General features: G+C 39.4%; 1 protein-coding gene across 3 annotated transcripts in view; it reads right to left on the bottom strand.

Moving 5' to 3' along the window:
* CE4H1orf112 (chromosome E4 C1orf112 homolog) overlaps nt 1-21,429 on the bottom strand; it is a 45,302-nt gene that overhangs the window by 18,465 nt on the left and 5,408 nt on the right. For all 3 annotated transcript variants that reach the window (XM_043568542.1, XM_043568543.1, XM_043568544.1), the window contains 10 exons: nt 21,039-21,143; nt 20,421-20,561; nt 18,835-19,000; nt 17,098-17,182; nt 15,090-15,228; nt 7,554-7,634; nt 6,068-6,132; nt 2,466-2,614; nt 2,068-2,197; nt 354-540 (listed from right to left, as the gene is read on the bottom strand). In XM_043568542.1, the coding sequence (XP_043424477.1) occupies nt 354-540; nt 2,068-2,197; nt 2,466-2,614; nt 6,068-6,132; nt 7,554-7,634; nt 15,090-15,228; nt 17,098-17,182; nt 18,835-19,000; nt 20,421-20,561; nt 21,039-21,143 (1,248 nt within the window). The remainder of the gene's footprint in view (nt 1-353; nt 541-2,067; nt 2,198-2,465; nt 2,615-6,067; nt 6,133-7,553; nt 7,635-15,089; nt 15,229-17,097; nt 17,183-18,834; nt 19,001-20,420; nt 20,562-21,038; nt 21,144-21,429) is intronic.

The following is a 21,429-nucleotide window of genomic DNA, read 5'->3' as shown; positions in this document are numbered from 1 at the left end:
TATGCCTAAGATCTACAGACTTGGTACTACAATCTACTACTTACTTCTCCTTCTCTTTATGGAACAGAATTAGGTAAAGTCCGAACATTTTTTCTCTTTTCACTCCATATTTCCATATCTTGCCACCTAAAATGTTTTCTCAAATGTTCTGGCTGACCATTACATCTGAATACCACAGGGCTCTAGGATTACCATTTCCTAAGACACAACTGAATTATAGGGTGAAATGTGCAAACTCAGAGAATGACATCTGAAAACATGAACTGTTCCTTTCTTCTGCCTATAAATCAAAACTTCAGTGAAAAGAAAGTAGAAGGGTAGTCTCAGTGTAGCCCAGCAGATAGCAAACTTACCAGCTCAGGAAACAGTGAGGGATGAAAGGAAGCGACAAATGTGCACAGATGAACACAAACATGCTGATACAAGGTGACAGCAACCTCCGCTTGCCCTTTATTCTTTACTCCTTGTAGGTGAACAGGGAGAGAGAGTTCACCAGAACACTGCTCAAAACTGTAGAAAATGGCTTTAAATAGAGATACCCTGCAGGGACATTGAGAGCACTGAACGTTACGAACATTTTAATAATTAGCAGGTATAATAATAATATGACATAAGGGGGGTTATTTTAGCAAAGCAAAATGTCTCAAGAGGTATGTATCAACAACAGTTTCCACTGTGTGTGAATACATAACCATAAAAATAAAATATAATCATTGTTTGACAAATTTCTTTTTTTTTTATAATGTTTATTTATTTTTGAGACAGAGAGAGACAGAGCATGAACAGGGGAGGGTCAGAGAGAGAAGGAGACACAGAATTCGAAACAGGCCCCAGGCTGAGCCGTCAGCACAGAGCCCGACGCGGGGTTTGAACTCACAGACCACGAAATCATGATCTGAGATGAAGTTGGACACTTAACTTAACCGACTGAGCCACCCAGGTGCCCCTGTTCGACAAATTTCTTAAAGGAAAAGAATTTTCTGTACCTTTTTTTCCTTTTTTTTCTAACCAAATGTTTATCATAGTACTGAACTACACAAAGTCACAAACAAAAGTCATCAAAGAACCTGAAATTTAAATATGGATTAGATACTCTATATAAAATAGAAAATAGGTATAAGAAAGGGGTCATTCTGAGGCGCCTGGGTGGCTCAGTCAGGTTAAGCGTCCGACTTCGGCTCAGGTCATGATCTTGTGGTTTGTGAGTTCGAGCCCCGCGTCAGGCTCTGTGCTGACAGCTCAGAGCCCGAAGCCTGCTTCGGATTCTGTGTCTCCCTCTCTCTCTGCCCCTCCCTCGCTCACACTCTGTCTCTTGCTCTCTCAAAAATAAATAAACATTAAATAAAAAGATAGAGGGGTCCTTGTAAGATTGAAATGGTTTAAGAAATCTTCATAGAGGATTTAAATAACAAGTTAGAAATAGGCAAAATATAAACAGGCAGAGAAGACAAAGCACGAGGAAAAGGCAGGCAGGAGTAACCAGCATGACTAGAGCAAGCAAGCGACAGGACGAGCAGCAAAAATGGGTGATGGCGGCAGAATGCGATGGACTCAAGATGCAAAGCTAAGCGGTTCCGCCATCACGCTTTTGTTTTTGAGGAGAACAGGAGGCTCACAGTTGGGCTTCAGGGGGACTAACCGGGTGGGTGGCACGCGGCACGGGCTAGAGGAGAGGGCAGACATTACAACAGGTATAACCCAGGGAGTAAGACTACTGCCTGGCGGTGGCAAGGGGGACAAATACGCGTGAAATCTCCCGGGAGGGAACTTATAGCGTAGAGCATTGTTTCTCAGAGCTCAGTTTTAAATGTTAGTAAACGCATCTGCCCTATTACTCTCAGCGTTTATAACACTGAGTATTAGTCAAAACCTTCTAAAACACTGCAAATATTTTTAGCATCTGTTACAGGTTTATATATTTTGAATCTATATTTATAAGTAGCAATATAGATGAGGTCTACACAGGAGTAATTAACTGGAAGACCTTAACTTCAAATTCATTCCCAATGGCGGACATTTGAAACCCTCTCTAGCATGACTGAACATCACCACCACCGTGTCAGCTACCTGGTTTTCGCTTCCAGGAGCTGGCGTTCTGTGCACCACAGGGCCTGCACATCCTCGGGCTGAGAGGGCAGCTTGTCCATGACGACAACCAGCAGAAGACACTGTGGGAACTGCAGTTCACATGGCAGCTCTCACACGTAATAAGAACACATTCGTTAAGTTACAACCAATTGGTAAAAACATACTCTACGTAATTTCAACAGAAATCTGCTCGTGATGTGTAAAGGAAGGTAGAGGCATAATTGTTTTCGTGGAACATATTTTTCATTTAAAAAAAATAGAAGGAATTTTAAATAAAATTTTTAAAAGGGATGATTGATTATGTAAGGGAAATAACCCTACCTCTAACATGCAATAATTACTGAAGGGTTTAAAAGTAAATCTGTTTTGAAGCTTACCTAACTTACTATCCAAAACCACCTGCATGAAAGGTTGAAATGTGAGAAGCTGACTGATGAGCGGATCCAGTGTAACTAGGAAAGTCCCTGCTATTTCCTCCTGTTGTGCTTTAGAAATCCTGGCAGCATATAGGCTTGGAGGAAACTTGCTGGAAAGGCAGGGAAAAAATGCATCCATTAATAGGTCTCTCCTAATTTTAGGTAGACATGAGTATTGTTAATTCATCTTCTAGCAGTGACAATATAGAAAAAATAAGTAGCATGTATTTTATAACAAAATTCAAGGTACTAAATTGATACCACAATTGTATGAGGACCTCCAAACTAAATAACATGACTATAATTCCACAAAATTAAGTTTTATAACCTTATAGAAATCTTTGGTATTGTTTTGATGCATTTTAATACCATTTTGACAGCAGTGTCCTTAAAAAAAGACCATGAGAGGGGCGCCTGGGTGGCGCAGTCGGTTGGGCGTCCGACCTCAGCCAGGTCACGATCTCGCGGTCCGGGAGTTCGAGCCTCGCGTCAGGCTCTGGGCTGATGGCTCAGAGCCTGGAGCCTGTTTCCGATTCTGTGTCTCCCTCTCTCTCTGCCCCTCCCTCGTTCATGCTCTGTCTCTCTCTGTCCCAAAAATAAATAAACGTTGGAAAAAAAAAATTAAAAAAAAAAAAAAAAAAAAAGACCATGAAAATATGAATTATCAAACAACCAGTAAAAAACATTACATATAGAAAGGTATTTCTGATAAATACTGGCTTACACACTTCTATTAAAAGTTGTTTTAAAATAATGCAGAATGCTGAATTTACTAGGAAATAATGCTCAGAAACAAGGGCTTTGTGAGAATTAAATGGTATACTAGTCCTGAAGGAAGATGCAAAGACTTTTTCATGGAAGATGTTTCAGGAGGTACAGTTAAAACGAAACTTCAGCCAAACTTATGTGAAATAAGATGTGTATTCAGTACTTTCTGCCATGTTATTTTAATTGTGGCAAACTTGAGGGTACTTGAGAAAACCCTGTCTAGCAGGAGATAACAGCATTTGAAGGGATGCACTTAAATTTTTTTTTTTTCAATTTTTTTTTTTTTTTTTTGGGACAGAGAGAGACAGAGCATGAACAGGGGAGGGGCAGAGAGAGAGGGAGACACAGAATCGGAAACAGGCTCCAGGCTCTGAGCCATCAACCCAGAGCCTGACACGGGGCTCGAACTCCCGGACCGCGAGATTGTGACCTGGCTGAAGTCGGACGCTTAACCGACTGCGCCACCCAGGCGCCCCTGAAGGGATGCACTTAAGATACACATTTGAGGCCTTTGAAGTGTGATGGAAAAAGCAACAGTCTGTCAATTATTAGTTGCTTGAGTTTGGTTCATTCATTTGACCTCCTTGAACCTCAGTTTCTTCATTTGTGGTGTTGATTCAGAGTGGCTGTGAAGATTAAATTATAAGTAAGGTGAAAGATATACATAAATAAAAGGTAATGAAACTCCACAGACTTGAAATATAGCTACTAAGCATCAAAGCAAGTACTTGTTTTTCAATCAAAAATTTTTTTAATGTTTACTTATTTTGAGAGAGAGAGAGAGAGACAGAGAGAGAGAGATTGTAAGTAGGGGAGGGACAGAGAGAGAGGGAGACACAGAATCTGAAGCAGGCTCCAGGCTCTGAGCTGTCAGCACAGAGCCTGATGCGGGGCTTGAACTCACGAACTGCCTGACCTGAGCTGAAGTCGGATGCTTAACTGACTGAGCCTCCCAAATGCCCCTCAATCAAATGGTGTATTTTTAAATTGATTTATGTGACAGCTGTTTATTAAATGCCTGTGTATACGCTCCATGCACTGTTCCAGAAGCAGGTAACACAGTGGTAAACAGAACGTACCAGATCACTGCCTTTACAAAGTTCACATGCTAACGAAGGGGGGCAGTTAGCAAACAAGGAAGCAAGTAAACCCATAATATAACAAATATTAATCATTTGAAGGTTTGTACAGCAAAGTCCCATGATCTCCTTAATGTCTTATCGCTCACTTTGACTATGGTATGGACGACAGACTAGAGGGAGGCAAGGGAGGAGGGAGATAGTGGGTGGGATGCTCTCCGTGGAATCCCAGGTAAGAAACAATAATGGGTGACATCAGATGTGAGCAGTTCTGGTGGTGAGAACTGGCTGGGTTCTGTATACATATATACTGAACCCATATACTAGGTATATCTATTTATACTGGAGGGGACACTGACAATTTGTTATTGGGCGAGATGTGGATACGAAAACAAGGAAAAGTGTCAGAGATGACCAGGTATTTCGGCCTGATGAGTTTGAAGAACGAAGTTGCCTGGGGACTGGCCGCTCAGGCCACCCAGCTGAAGCCGAGAAGAGGACCTGCTGAGAAGGCACAGCCATGAGGTCAGAAGAGAACAAGAGGGAGAGGTACCTACAAGCCAACGGAAGGAAGTGCAAAAGGGAGGGTCAAGCGCTGTGAACAGGTTACATACGCGGAGGCTTAAAACTGACCACCAGATGTAGCAACGTGGACGTCACTCACGAGCTTGACAAGAGCTGTTTTGGCGAAGTGGTGGCATCGACAGCCTGACTAGAATGGCCCCAAGAAAAAAGGTAGAGACAGCGGTATAGACAGACAACTCCTGGGACTTTTGCTGTAAACAGAGGCAGAGAAATGGGAAGGCATTGGAGGAGGCTGTGGACTCGAGAGGTGTTGTTCTGTATTCTTACGATGTCGACCATGGGGAAAGTAACCACATGCTGGTATCCAGATGAGAAAGACCTAGTAGGAGGGAAGACTGGTGATGCAAGAGGGAAGGGAACAACTGCTAGAGAGAGACCCCTGAGCAGGCGAGTTCAGGGGACCAGCGCATACAGGCCGGCCTTAGGCGGGTGCGGACACTCACTCACGGGTCAGCAACCACATGGACCGAGACACAGGCGCAACAGTCAATGAGCGGAGGAAGCCATGCCTTCTCAGTGACATACTCAGTGAGGACGTTAACTGGCAACGGGGAATGGGGAGGAGGTGTCAGAGACGTGGGAAATTTGAGGAGGGAGAGGTATAAAAAAAGGGGTCTAGAAGACTAGAAAGCACTGCTGGACAAATGAGATGACAGAGTATCTTAATGTCAAACAGAGGGCTCTTTGGAGGGTCTGTCAATTTCACATGTCGCTCAGCCCCTACCTAAATAATACTTTTCTGGATTTCAATGTTTTCCCTCAGATGGAGTTAACTACTACACATCTTAAATCTCACAGAAGTTAAAATAAAAATTTACAACGATAAAGAACAATACATCCATGTATACAGAGGCTTTTTTTTTTTTTTTTTTTTTTTGCCTTTAGTATTTATCACCATACCAATTATTCATCACTCGGGTACGAGATACTAGTTAAGAGTAAGTAAAACTCACATGGAATCTATTCTTTAAAAGCTTCCACATCTAATTATTTTAAGCAAGCAGTTAAAAGTTTACTGAAACAGTAAAAAAAAAATTACTTTCATGTTTTATTTTGAATGGCATATGCTTGATCTCTGCACAGTTCAAATGGCACTGTTACATTTTAATGATCACATGGCATTCTTCTTACCTGTGTATCTGAAGATAAAGCTGGTGCAATGTGCAGCAAGAATCAGAGAGTAAAGGAAGAAATTCCTAAAATAAAACAACTCTAGTCATTCTTTGAATGCGCTGTGGTTTTCTAATACACATCCCCTCACAAAGACATGCAAAATAAAATAAAATCCTGGATGTGCCACATTAAAGAAAAAAAGAGGTTCTTGCACGAGGACAACAAGGAGGATGAGGCTAATCAGCACCTAATTTGCTGTTAAAACTGTCATTACAACCACAATTAGCAGAGATCGCTTCCTGAGAACCTACTAAGCGCTCAGTACACATGTAGCAAGGGACTTTGTATCACTTTATTTTAGTCCTCTCAAAAATCTTAGATTCAATTCACAGAACAGAAAGCTAAAGCTAAAGTATCAAGTAACTCAATCAAGTCTCACAGCTAAAAACCAGCACGGCTAGGATTCAAGCACAGTTGTGCAGCTCCATTATGGTTAGGCTACCTCTCAGGAAGTAAAATAAATAGTTCCTGGTGTAATACAGGGTACAGAAAAAAGCTGATTTTTCTTTTTTAAAAATTAAAAATTCCTGAGAGAAAAGAAATGATTAAAAATGGCATGATTAGGTGTAATTTTGCCTCCTACACACAGAGCAAATTATCAGATGGGTAACCACCCATCAAGTGCCATTGGTGCCAGGACCCTCCCACCACGGGCCCTGCCAGCTGCAGGGAACCCAGGTGCGAGCAGCCAACCGGGAAGTGGCACATGCCCAGACCAGCTCGGGCAGCACACCCAATAGGAGGGCAATGTGCTGGTAGTCTGTGTGCCTGCGCGGGAGTCCCAACTACAAGAAACAGTCACTGGAGACCCTCATCTTTCCCTCCAAAGAGAGGAAGACAAAGTTAAAGACAAATTCCACACAGACAACCAACAGTTGTTTTTTTTTTAAATCACCAACATGTATTAGTGACGTTTCCTGGACCAGGTGCTGTAAGCATTCTCTGCTCTTCTCTCCAAATAATCTTCCTTGATAACTTATCTACTCCATCCAGATATCTTCAACTATCATTACTATCTTAAGGACTCCCAAATATGCAAGTCTACTTTGAATTATTATACAGCTTTACAACTTTGAACATTTCAACTTTAATAATTAAAAAATTCAGAAATATAGTAAAAGTAATTTGTGAACAGTATTTAAAGCCAAATTGAATTATCTTCTGATAACTGACTTGTGCTTATAGAAGTAATTTTATTTGTATTTATACTTAAAGAACTGATTTTTTCCAAAGAATTAATAAAAATAGTAACAAGATGATGGTAGCAACTTAAATGATATAACAGGTGCTCAACATTTAATAACAGTATTTTTAAAAACCTATAAAACATATTCTTCACAAAATAACTTCAACAGATTGATCTTTTGGCAGGAATGATAAAAACAGGACAATTTATAATTTATTATAGATTTCACATTTACACATTTAACAAAATAAGCCTTACCTTAGTATAGTGCAAAAGGGAGTTGGCAAAGAAGCGACACAATTTGAGTGTTTTCTGAAATAATCTATAGTCAGCATTATCCTGTTCAAAAAAAGGAAAAAAGCATAATAAATAAGAAAAGAGTAAGAAATTAGCTAAGCTTGTAAATGAGACAGTATTTTCTAAGAAGATTTCTTAATAAACAGAGCATAACCATTTTCCAAGTAAACATAACTCTCTGAATTGTTAGGAGCAACATAAACATTAAATGATAGAGATATTTCAAAAAATTAAACTCTACTGAAAATAAATTTTACTTTATAATAGCAAAAGGGGTGGTCATTCCTGGTTGATCTGAAAGTAAAAGAAATTTAACTACCTTATTATGTTTTGCTATATGGAGAGCAAACAGATGATCAAAAAAGTCTCCAACCAATAAAAGAATGATATATAAAAGAAAACAGATAAAAGACTTCTCATGTCAGTTCAAAGAAAAGAAAATACAAGTTGCCAATAAACTAATATTGAAAGAATTCAATTTACAACCTAATTAGATATCTTTTAAAGGGAAAGGGGGCGGGCTATTAGCAAACATAAAAAAGACTGATAATATCGAAAAGTTGCCGAAGAAGTGGGGTAACACCCACTTTATGGTTCATGGGAGCATAAGATACAGTCTTTGCATTGTTATTTTTACAAGCTAAAGTATTGAATTCCCTTGACATAGTAGTAGTTCCACTTAGATCCTACAGAAATACTAGCTTGCACAGGGGCGCCTAAGTGGCTCAGTCAGTTGAGTGTCCAATTCTTGGTTTTGGTTGAGGTCATGATCCCAGAGTCATGGGATGGAGTTCTGTATCAGGCTCCACAATGAGCATGGAGCCTGCTTAAGATTCATATTCCCTCTCTCTCTCTCTCTCTCTCTCTCTCTCTCTCAGGGCACCTGGGTGGCTCAGTCAGTTAAGCCTGACTCTTGGCTCAGGTCATGATCTCACAGTGTGAGTTCAAACCTGGTGTTGGGCTTTGCACTGACAGCGCGGCACCTGCCTGGGTTCCTCTCTTGCCCCTCCCTTGCTCCTGCTCTTTCTCTCTCTCTCAAAACAGATAAACAAAACAAGAATTAAAAGACAACAACTCTCTCTTCCCCTGACATTTTCCCCCACTCAGGCTCTCTCTCTCTCAAAAAAAGAAAAAAACACAAGAAATACATACTAGCTAGCACAGAAATGCAATGCAACATTTTTATATAGTGAAAACTGAAATGAACCAAGTATCCATCAACTAGAGAATGGGTAAATAAATTCAAGGTATTTTCATAAATAATTGCATAAAGCTATTAATAAAAGAATTGGGGGTAGGGCGCCTGGGTGGCTCAGTCAAGTAAAACGGCCGACTCTTGTTTCAGCTCAGCTGATGATCTCCCAGGTCAGGAGTTCGAGTCCTGTGTAGGGCTCTACGCTAACAGTGCGGAGCCTGCATGGGGTCCTCTCTCTCCCTCACTCTCTGCTCCACTCCCACTTGCTCTCTCTTAAAAATGAATTCATTAAAAAAAGAAAAGAATTGGGTAGATTTATCTTCACAGACATACAAAGCCCTGAGGTAATTAAGTAAAATATCAAGTTGCAAAACAATATGTATATAATCCTATTATTATTTTAAAATGCATTATAAAATGTTAATATTTGCTTCTTAACCCCACAAAAATAAATCAAAACTTTACCTACGGTTCTCTCTAGAAGATGAAAGTAGGATTTCACTTTCCATGTTAAATATTTCTGTAACATGTGAGGATTTTGTGAGTATATATTACATTTGTAAAATGATACAACAGTGGGCGATGCCAAGTTAGCTATGTGCTTGCAGGGGAGGTAGAGACTACGGAGTCATCCTGCCTGGATTGAAATCCTGGCCCTATCACAACTACTACATACCCTGAGAAGGTTATTAAACCTCTCTATGAGGCTGCGATGTGTCGCTTATACCATAGTTTAAAGTGAGGTTTACACAGTGCCTGACACTTTGGGCAACTTAACTCAATAAACGTGGGTTGCTTTGTCACTCCAATGTGTAATACACAGTATAATCCAAAAAGCTTTAATCAGTACCGTAAACTTAAGCCAAACAGATTCCTTATTGTCTTTAATTCTGAGAATAATTTCATATGAAATAGCATATACTAACTTTAATGTTAATCGATTACGTTGGATTCCTTTCCAATACAGCAAAACCTTAAATAAACCAATCAAAACAGAAATGGATGATTCATTAATTAAATATGACCCTTCATTTTGACCTTTATTAAAAATATCTGGAAAGAGTAAACAGTCCTCAGCAGAAATAGGTTAGATGAAAATTCACCTTCCTGATAATAACAAACATGAATTTTCTTAACAGAGTGCTATGAATCTACACTGACCTTATAATATACTTAATAAATCTTTTTTTTAAAGTTTTATTTAAGTTGAGATATAGAGAGGGAAAGTGGGGGAGGGGCAGAGGGAGACAGAGAAGGGGAGGGAGGGAGAGAGAGAAAAAGAGAGAGAATGAATCCCAAGCAGGCTCTGCGCTATCAGCACAGAATCCAATGTGGGGCTCGAACTCACAAACTGTGAGATCATGACCTGAGCAGAAGTCAGACATTTAACTGACTGAGCCACCCAGTACCCCTACACTCAATGAGAAATCTTAAGCTTAAGGGCTTAAGTGTCTCTTGATTTCGGCTCAGGTCATGCTCTCAAGGTCGTAAGACTGGGTGTGAGATGGAGCCCTGTGACATGCTCCACACAGAGTGTGGAGCCTGCCTGGGATTCTCTCTCCCCCTTTCTCTCTGCTCCTCCCCCAAAGTTGCACACTCTCTCTCTCTCTCAAAATAAATAAACATTAAAAAAAGAAAAAAGAAATGTTAACCTTAGATGTCATTCACAAGAAATCTTCCCTGACTTCATGACTGGATTCCTACCTTTACTCCCACAAGCCAACACCCAGTTCTCCAAAGATAATTATTCTATAATTATCTGTTTATTTTTCTGCTGCCCTAGACTATAAATTGTTGAAGGCAGAAAATCTAACTTACACAGAATAAGCACTCTGGAAATGCTTATGAAATGAATGGCCAGTGACACACTACTTATTATGTTTGCCTACTTTCAATTTTTCTTTCTCATTCAAGGAGACATTGTACAGATTTGGTTGAAGGATCTAGTTTTCCTTCATTACTAAGCATACTAGTTAAATATAGAGCTTTTATTCTGACATTTAAAAAAAAATTTTTTTTTCAACGTTTATTTATTTTTGGGACAGAGAGAGACAGAGCATGAACGGGGGAGGGGCAGAGAGAGAGGGAGACACAGAATCGGAAACAGGCTCCAGGCTCTGAGCCATCAGCCCAGAGCCTGACACGGGGCTTGAACTCGCAGACCGCGAGATCGTGACCTGGCTGAAGTCGGACGCTCAACCGACTGCGCCACCCAGGCGCCCCATATTCTGACATTTTTAAAAGTGAGTGTACAACTGATTATCCCATCTCGATTTACTGAATAGTTCAAAACAAAAAGTTTGCATCCCACTGTCAACAAAAAGGGGTGAAGATATAAGCAAGGAAGATCATTTTCAGTGTTTCAAAATACTGAGCATCCTTTCTTTAAATAAAACAAAAATACTAATAAAATCTAAATGCAGCACGCAATAAAGTTAAGCATAGGCATATAGATATAAAAGTACACGTCTATTACCAACAAAACGAAAGGCAACCTACTGAATGGGAGAAGACAGGTGCAAGTGATATAACCAATAAGGGGTTAATATCTAAAACACATAAAGAACTCCTACAACTCAACACCAAAAAAAAACCAAACAAACTGATTAAGAATGGGTAGAGGACCTGAATAGATAACTTTTCCAAAGAAGACGTACAGATGATCAACAGGCACATGAAAAGATGCTCAGCATCATACATCATCAGGAAAATGTAAATAAAAACCACAATGAGATATCATCTCACACCTGTCAGAAACGCTAGTATAAAAAAAAAAAAAAAAAAGAAATAACAAGAGCTGGTGAAGATACAGAGAAAAGGGAATCCTCATGCACTGTTGGTGGGAACACAAACTGACCAACAGTGTGTGTTGGTCAGAATGTAAATCAGTACAGACACTATGGAAAATAGTACGGTGGTTCTTCAAAAAATTAAAAATAGAAGCCATACAATCAATTATCCCATGTCTGGGTTTTTGATGAAAACAAAAATGTTAATTCAAAAAGATACATGCGCCCTGATGTTTATAGCAGTATTATTTATAATAACCCAGATATAGAAGGAACCTAAGTTTCCAACTACAGATGAATGGATAAAGAAGATGTAGTATATAAATATATATACCACAGAATATTACTCAGCCACAAAAAAGAACAAAATTTTGCCCTTTGGGACAACATGGATGGACTAGAGAATATTATGCTAAGTGAAGTCACAGAAAGACAAATACCATATGATGTCACTTATATGTGGAATCTAAAAAACAAAACAAACAAAATAAAACCGAAACAGGCTCATAAGTGTAAAGAACAAACTGGTGGTTGCCAGAGGTGGGGGTGGGGAGGGAGAGTAGGAGGATGATAGAACAGGGTGAAGGTCAGTGGGAGGCACAGGCTTCCAGTTATGGAATGAAAAGTTATAGGGATGAAAGGTGCAGCATAGGAAATATAATCAATGGCATTGTAATAACGCTGCATGGCAACAAATGGTAACTCTATTTATTGTGCTGAGCACTTCATAATGTATACACAAATGTCAAGTCACTGTTGTACATCTGAAACTAAACAGTAAGTCAACGATACTTCATTTAAAAATAAGGTGTTTTCTGGGGTGCCTGGGTGGCGCAGTCGGTTAAGCGTCCGACTTCAGCCAGGTCACGATCTCGCGGTCTGTGAGTTCAAGCCCCGCATCAGGCTCTGGGCTGATGGCTCGGAGCCTGGAGCCTGTTTCCGATTCTGTGTCTCCCTCTCTCTCTGCCCCTCCCCCATTCATGCTCTGTCTCTCTCTGTCCCCCAAAAAAAAAAAAAAAAAAAAAAAGTTGAAAAACAAAAAACCTGTATGTTAAAAAATCTAATATGACATTCTCTTTTTGAACCTGTTCAAGACTTACCAGAAAATAAATATCAATCTTAGGAGCTGTTATAGGTTGAACTGTGTCCCCTAAAAAGATATGTTGAAGCTTAATCTCCAGTACCTAAGAATGTGACTTTATTTAGAAACAGGGTCATCACAGATATAATCCGTTAAGATGAGGTTACACTGGAATAGGGTGTACCCTCAATTCTGAATGACTGGTGTCCTTACATGAAGATGAGGTGAAGACACAGGGGGAGAACACCACATGACGATGGGAGGCGGAGCATGGAGTTCTACAGCTGCGAGCCAAGGAATGTCAGTGACACCAGAAACTAAGAGATGGAGCAGACTCTACCCTAGAGCCTTCGAGAGAACATGGTCCTCCTGCTATATCTCAGACTTCTCTCCTCGAGAACTATGGGAGAATAAATTCCTGCTGTTCCAAGGCACCCAGTTTGTGGTTTGTTATGGCAGCGCAGGGAACCTGATACAGGGACTGATACATCTGTATGCTTCCAAAAGTAGTATATTAGCTATTAAATCTGGTGGTTTTATTTTGATGTTTTTGAAAACGAAGTGAGAAAACTGCTTCAGGACTTTAATATAAATCGGTCAATTCCTCAATAAATATCAATAGTGAACAGCAGAGGGCGCTGCTGACCAGAATTATGAGTTCAAAACGGACAACCTACACAGACCATCTCAAAGCTCCCTTTCAGGCAGTGGGCAGTCAGTAGTGTTAGTCACTTTATCAGTCCCAAATTTTCACAAGGGAATACATGAAAATTTCCTTGGGCAGTTAGGAAAGTTTATAATTTAAATTCTTTAAAAAAAGTTTTTTTTCATGTTTATTTATTTTTGAGAGAGACAGAGACAGAGCGTGAGCAGGGGAGGGGCAGAGAGACAGGGAGACACAGAATCTGAAACAGGCTCCAGGCTCTGAGCTGTCAGCACAGAGCCCAACGCAGGGCTTGAACTCACGGACCTTAAGATCATGACCTGAGCCGAAGTCAGACGCCCAATCAACTGAGCCACCCAAGCACTCCATATAATTTAAATTCTTTGATTTCTGTATACAAGCCATTTCTAACAAGCTGAACTTAAATACTTTGTGTACAAAGAGCCACCCTAGTCAGGCCTCAGGACTTCTTTTCTCTTCCACTATACTGTTGCTTGGGCTCTCCCTGTCTCTCTCCTGTCCCGCAATCTCTAATCTTACTTTCCCAGCACTAGCTGGAGAGTCTGTGGGGTCAAGTTAAGCAAGAAGGAAACTGGGAAAAGAGAAGGTCGGGGTTGAGGATAAAGGTGGAGAAGAAAACAGCTTTCCTGCCACTGACACAAGATACCCAACCAAATGTCTCCTCCTCACAGGAAGGTGAGGGGAATTGGCAAGGGCAGTAGGAGGACAGAAGTGGGGATGGAAAACAACAGGGGAAAACAGATGTAAGGGGAGAACAGATAAGAGAAAGAGAAGCAAGAAGGAAAAGGTTAGCCCCTTCCTAAAGCCACTCCTCAGTTCGTTCTTACCAACCTCAGTTTCAAACTCCCATCCTCCCGTAGGGTCTGTCTTTCCAAATCATCTCTGCCCCAGGAATTGCAACCAGTGCTTAGGAAAGGGATGAATCCTTACATGCCCACCCGCCTGAAGGCAAGGCAGGAAGGAGCACAGGTACAAAGGAATTGCCTGTATCAGTTAGCAAGTCTACAGCAGGAAAGGTTACGGTTACTTTAAGGAAGAAATATTTAACTCATTTTCCCACTGAAGTTATTACATACAACTCTTAGGTCCTGACCACTATCAGTCCTATAATTTAGGGTCATTATGAGTTAAATAAAATTTGAAGGGCTAGTCTGAGAACAAAAGGCACTATGTATAAATCGATTTAGGAAAATGAACTATAATTCCCAATAAGCTTATTACAAATTTTTAGAGTACAGTATGTTTCATGAATGGGATGTCCATTCAACGCTGTAACTTTCTGAAATCAAAATAAACGTAAGCGCGCATCAATCTGAAAACACCGATACATACATATGCCCAGGAAAGTTATATATCACATCATTACAGGTTGCGATAGATTGGTGAAAAAAAGGCTGACTGTGGCTGTATCAAGACGACCTTAAGTGAACACAGGACTAAGGAGTTAGATTTTTGTCCGAGGGTAGAAAAGAATCAAAGGATTCTGAGGGGAGTGCCTCAACCAACCAGTCATTATGTATGAAGGGAACAACTAGTCTCTAGAGGGAATAAGAGCTGGCAGAGTCTAATGCAATGTTTGGGGTGAAAAGTAATCACGGGCTGTAAATAATCCTAGATTGAAAAAAACAAAAACAAAATAAGTGAAAATCCTTTAAGGTAAGCCGATCCATAGATTCAAATGAGATTTAGTTAACTGCCAAAGGAAAAAAGAACGACTGTTCAACGTGCTGTTTAGACTCTATTTTACCTGTGCATCTGACTGCGTCATCTGCTCACCTAACTGTAAGCATGAATGGAAGGAGAAAAGAATGTCTTCACACAAGCTGGTAATTATATCTTTGTGTTTCAGCTGACTCTTTATAACCGACTGGTGCTTAAGGCTCTGCCTAAATGAATAAAAAGAAACAATCACAAGTAATACATCAAGTAACATAGGACCATAGAAACAGGACTTGAGGGGCACCTGGGTGGCTCAGTTGGTTGAGCGTCCAACTTCAGCTCAGGTCATGATCTCACGGTTTGTGAGTTCGAGCCCCGCGTTGGACTCTGTGCTGACAGCTCGGAGCCTGGAGCCTGCTTCAGATTGTGGGTCTCCCCCTCTCTCTGCCCCTCCCATGCTCATGCTCTCTGTCTTTCAATAATAAACGTGAAAAAAAAAAAAAAAAAGAACTAGGACTTGAAGTAACATGTAAAAATCACAATGGATCATATATAGACATGGCATAATTAAGATATGCTGATGCTACTTCTGAAGGTGTCATGTTAGCTTAGTAAGTGGCTATTTTTTTATTGCTCCTTATAAAATGTTAATTGAATTTAATGCTCCAGATATTCTGCTAGGCCCTGGGGATGGAGAAGTGAATGAAAACACAATCTCTGCCCTGCCTGCATGGAACTTCTGGTCTAGCACAAGAGAGAACATCACATAATTTTAAGAATAATTACAGTTGTGATAAATGCTGAGATAGAAAAGTCCAGGGTGCTACAATAGAGAGACCTGAAATAACTTATTCTCAGGGTGAGAATATCAAAGTTATCTTGAGGATGTAACGCTGAAGCTGCGAACTGAAAAGATAAGCAGGAGTCAGCTAGGTGTGGACTATGGGAGAGGAACATCCCAGGCAGAGGGAAAGAGCATGAGGAGGCCCCAGGATTGGAGAGTTTGGTATGTTTGAGGAAGTAAGAGCAGGGAGAGAGCAGCAGAGATGAGCTGGTGAAGAAGGCAGAGGCTGGAGAGGATGAAGTTGTATCTCTTAGTAAACTGGGATGAATTTTAAGCAGTAGAGTGACATGATCTAATTTACATTTTCAAAAGATCAGACTGAACACTGGCTAGCAAATTAACTGGAAGGGTCCAGGAGTAGAAAATATTTGATAATGATGATAATGTGGTATTTCATTAGGCACTTGCTACGTGCCATGCAGAGCTGTAAGCATTTCATATCGATACACTCAAATTAACTCTCACTATAAACCCACCAAGAAGGTGCTATTGTTATTACTCCCATTTTCATATAAGCAAACTAAGGCTCAGAGAAGTTAACCATCTTGTCCGAGTGCTCAGAAAGAGGAAGTGATTTCAGAATGGATTCAAACACATGCAGTATGGGCTCTGGGTTGGCACTTTTAACCACTGCACCTTTACTTGTTGGCAAATTAGTAACCTCCTGGTGGTGCAAGAGAAGTATCTAAGACCTAAAAATACTACACTGGCCTTTAATGTTTTATGCGTGTGTATAAAGTAGAGATTCTTAGCCATTTTACATCTCAAGTCTACCTCTTCCCACCCCCGAGAATCTGATGGGTACTCTCCCTGGTAACCCTTCGTAACACTCTAGCTAAAATTACTTTATAAGTGAAATTAAACTTCAACAACTCAAAGGCATATAACAAAGGGATTATATTTAGCTCTAATTATGACTATTTATCTAAGCCTGGAAACAAAACACTTGATGGGTTAAATTACAGTAGCAGTAGTCAAGTGGTTAAGGCCCACGGCCCATTATTTCAGAAGTACTAGTAACAAAGTCTAAATATTGTTTTAATTTTAGAAGTAGCACAGTGGAGAAGTCCAATTCGGTCTGGGAGCTACATGTACAATATGTGAATTACCAGACAGCAGCGTCAGTAAACATTATTTATACATACCCATACAAGAATGTTTTAAAATGCAATCTACAAAAACTTACAAATAATTAAGAATTGGAATATAGAAAATACATTACAAAAAGTAAAAGCAAAGAAAAACAACTTACTTAATTATAAATTTCCAAGTATTAGCATGAAATGCATGGTCCATGCTGGAAATAACAGAGCAGATATCCAACAATGAATGAATAACTACAAAAAAAAAAAGATAACAGAACTCTTAGGACATTCAAATGTCATATGGGGTGAGTTTGCCCTATATTTAAACATATCTACTGAAGAATTTTGACATCTGTTAAATTAGGTAATGCAATTAGAAAAAAACTGATTCAGAATAATTATTAAAAAGTATCACACTTTTGATTTGTTTTTATAAATACAGAAAATTAATTTCTGACATTTACACCTACCTAAATAAAACTAAATGATCTAAATAAAACTAAAATGTTCGGTGGAATAAAAGTTGTGCCCTGTTATGACAGAAATATTCTATAGATATTCTAATCCAAAATAACAAAATAAGCTGCAAAGGAAAGAACTCCCAACAGGGAAGAATGAAAGTAAATCTGCACAGTGTTTAAGGAAAGCTTCTACTCTTCCATTTTATTTGTAAAAATGGCCAGTGACTTCCCCTTCTGTGTCCACACTCTTGGGCAGTTTCCTTCTACACTGATCCGGGGCTTAGCCACATGACTTGCTTTGTTCAACAGGACAATAACTATAAGGACAGCAAAGACTTAAAAAGTGCTTGCACACTGGGGCTTATTCTCTCTTGATGACCGAGCCTGGGCTGGTCTCCTGGACGATGTGCCACACAGGGCTGGCTCAGTGCTTCTGCCTCTGCCAAAAGCCAGATACGCGTGAGGTCACTGACCACAAAAACACAAGTGAGACAGGTGCACCACGTGGAGCAGAGAAAGCTGTCCAAGCTGAACCCAGCCTAAACTGCTGACTCACAGAACCGTGAATAAATACAGCAGTAGCTGTTTTAATCCACTAGATTTTGGGGTGGTCTGTTATAGACCAAGAGGTACTCCTGACATACTGCACAAAACCAACTTATCTCTTTATGCTGAAGCTATGTATGCAATTTTTGCCCTGATATTACTGTTTTTCAAACTCTGGGTGGTAGAATTATGAGGTAGCAATCAGCAATTCTTTAAAAATGAAACATGTGAAACAGGTTATTACTTTACGTATAATAAATGAACGTGCATACATACACATTTAGAAACATGTACATATATATGTAACTAGATGTGTTCTGGGAAGAAATGCAAACTTCATTTCCTACTGAGCTAATGCTTTAAACACTCTAAAAACTACTGCCTCAAAATCTAAATTATTTTACAAGGTATACAGTTGCACAACTTTCTTGGAAAAATCATGTATGGCGAACACGGACAATACACAAATCTATGTTAAGGCATCACATAGCAATTCTATAAGTTCTAAAAGTTAGAAGACTAAAAACTTCTCAGGTAGTGTTTAATTTTTTTTTTAATTTTTTTTTCAATGTTTTTATTTATTTTTGGCACAGAGAGAGATAGAGCATGAACGGGGGAGGGGCAGAGAGAGAGGGAGACACAGAATCGGAAACAGACTCCAGGCTCCGAGCCATCAGCCCAGAGCCTGACGCGGGGCTCGAACTCACGGACCGCGAGATCGTGACCTGGCCGAAGTCGGACGCTTAGCCGACTGCGCCACCCAGGCGCCCCATAATTTTTTTTATACATAATAAGATACCATGAATCATTCGAAACAACGTTGGATTCGGTAATCGAATGTATATGCAATTTGGTCAATATATGTCATATACTAAGTAGGAAGTTTTCTTCACTTACCTATCACCATATTCAAAATATCATCATTGTCATCTAATAAAGGGTCCATGCAAACCATATCCAGTAGTTCCATTAGCTGCTTTTGAAGAGAATAGGCCTCCTTGAAAAGAGCCTGGAGAAGGTCTGAAACTAGGTGTAAATGCCCAGAATAGACAGATTCGCTATCCTGATCACAAATAAAAATAAAAGAAACAGCAAATCATGAAAAGCTCAAGAGCCAAATTTACTTTAACTCATTCTATCAGAGCTCATAACTTTAGCGCTTTTTACTGAACCACGTATTTATTCATTAAACAAATGACCATTCATTATGAACAGTGTACTTCAAGAGATGCAGGCACACATAAAATAGGATTTTTTTTTAAACATTTATTCATTTTTGAGAGAGTGCGAGTGAGGGAGGGGCAGAGAGGGAGGGAGACACAGAATCCAAAGCAGGCTCTCGGCTCTGAGCTGTCAGCATAGAGTCTAACGCAGGGCTCCAACTCATGGATCGCGAGATCATGACCTGAGCTGAAGTCGGACGCTTAACCAACTGAACCACCCAGGTGCCCCTAAAATAGGATTTCTGACTTCTGAGACCTTGCAAACATAAAAAAAACTAAAAGGGAGATACACAACATTCGGTCAGGTGCAGACTTTTAGCCCTGTCACCAAAGAGAAGTGTTAGTTAAACTAGCGATTTTTATTCACCGGACCATACCAGTATCAAAACTGCCTGAGACCCACAAATTGTAGGCCAGCTTTGGTGCTTTAAAGCTGCCTCAGGAATGTAGAGATGGACTGAAAAAGGGCTGGTGTCCTTTCAGAGGCACCCAATCATTAAGGAATTCATCTCATCCACCAATGCCATGACAGAACAATTTCAGGATTCCTGTGATTCAACACAAATCCATCTCTCTTCTTTCTTTATAGTAAGGAAATAGAATAAAACAACAAACATAAAACCGCAAAAGTCCATTTTTAATCACTCCCTTGTAACCACTTATTTTGAAGCAAATATTTACATACGGGCATACTTCAGAAATATTGCAGGTTCAGTTCCAAACTACTGCAATAAAATGAGTTAAATAAAGTTTTTGGTTTCCCAGTGGATATAAAAATTATGTTTACACTACACTGTAGTCTATTAAGTGTGCAATAGCATTATGTCCAAAAAAACAATGTATGTACCTCAATCAAAAATTATTTATTGCTAAAAAATGCTAACCATCATCAGAGCTTTCAGCAAGTTATAATCACTAATCACAGATTACCATAACAAATATAATAATGAAAATGTTTGAAATATTGGAAAAATTACCAGAATGTGACACAGAGACACGAAACAAGCAAATGTTGGAAAAATGGCACCAACAGACTGGCTAAACATAGGGTTGTCACAAACCTCCAATTTGCAAAAATGCGCACTATTTGCAACGTGCAATAAAACAAAGTATGCCTGTTCGTGGTTCTTTGTTCTATGGAAAAGTTTATTCCAATAATATAGGCTAGTATGTAAAATCTTACATACAAACACTATTTTCTTCAGCCCTTTTGCCTGCGGATTCTAGGCCATTTAAAGTACACTTACACTCATTACTCACCTTACAATGTACAAATGTACTTTTGATTACATGTAGGACTGTGGAAGGAAGACTATGAATATTTTCTAGAATGACGGACTCCTGTGTGGCACAGATATGCTGAACACATCCTGTAAGAGCTGCTAAGAGCTGCACCATTGTCTGGAAATAAGGGAAGAAGTTTCATTCAGTTATGTTTTTGTGCACAAACATAAAAGGTATCAGATGATACGCTGGGTACTAGGGATAGAGCTGTGAACACAATGGACACTGTTCCTTCTTTCATTGAACTTCAATCTATCAGAACTACGTTATCGCACAACTAGCTAGCCATTTGGTTAAAAAACAAAAGTTGGAATACTAACCCACACATCAAAGCATATGGTAGGTGTTCTCCATATACACTTGGAAATTACAGGTAGGGCATGCTATCTTGATTATTTGCTGTCTTATACTCAGCATGAAACTGTATTAAAAATTTCAAAATTTATTTTTTTGCATTCGTATCTTTAATTCTATAAGTTTAATTCCAGCACTGGACCACTACACAAAGGATATATCACTTAACTAATATCAGTACAAAAATTCTTACACTGTTTAAGCTCCTCCTCTATACCCTTTCTAATATATTTGACATACTTGTAAAATATTCCTTAGAGTGGTCTGGATTTCTAAATTATGGCTTGACAGTCCTCTGGCTTGACTGGTTAACTCGTACATCATGTCATCAAATAATTTCACAGTCTGTGAAAACAAAGCACATTATAAATAGGAGTAACAGAAAACACAAGAAAGGGAAAGACATATTTTTAAAGTGAAAAAAATGACAGGCAATTTTTCATTACTAACAGCCATGGGATATTATCTAGCTTAACAACTGCACTTATTAAAGTAAAAATATATGTTTTTATATATATAAAGTATTCATATATTATCTCTCTAAAAAAGCCTCAGACAGAAATTTATTTGCTTTCCATTTCTGTGGTTTGAATCTATTTAATAACATCCATTAAAGGTAAGTGCTCCTCTA

Source organism: Prionailurus bengalensis, chromosome E4 (genome assembly GCF_016509475.1).
Source record: "Prionailurus bengalensis isolate Pbe53 chromosome E4, Fcat_Pben_1.1_paternal_pri, whole genome shotgun sequence".
In the NCBI taxonomy this organism is placed as follows: domain Eukaryota; kingdom Metazoa; phylum Chordata; class Mammalia; order Carnivora; family Felidae; genus Prionailurus; species Prionailurus bengalensis.
The sequence above is the reverse complement of the archived record's forward strand: the minus strand, read 5'-3'. Positions and strand labels throughout refer to the sequence as shown.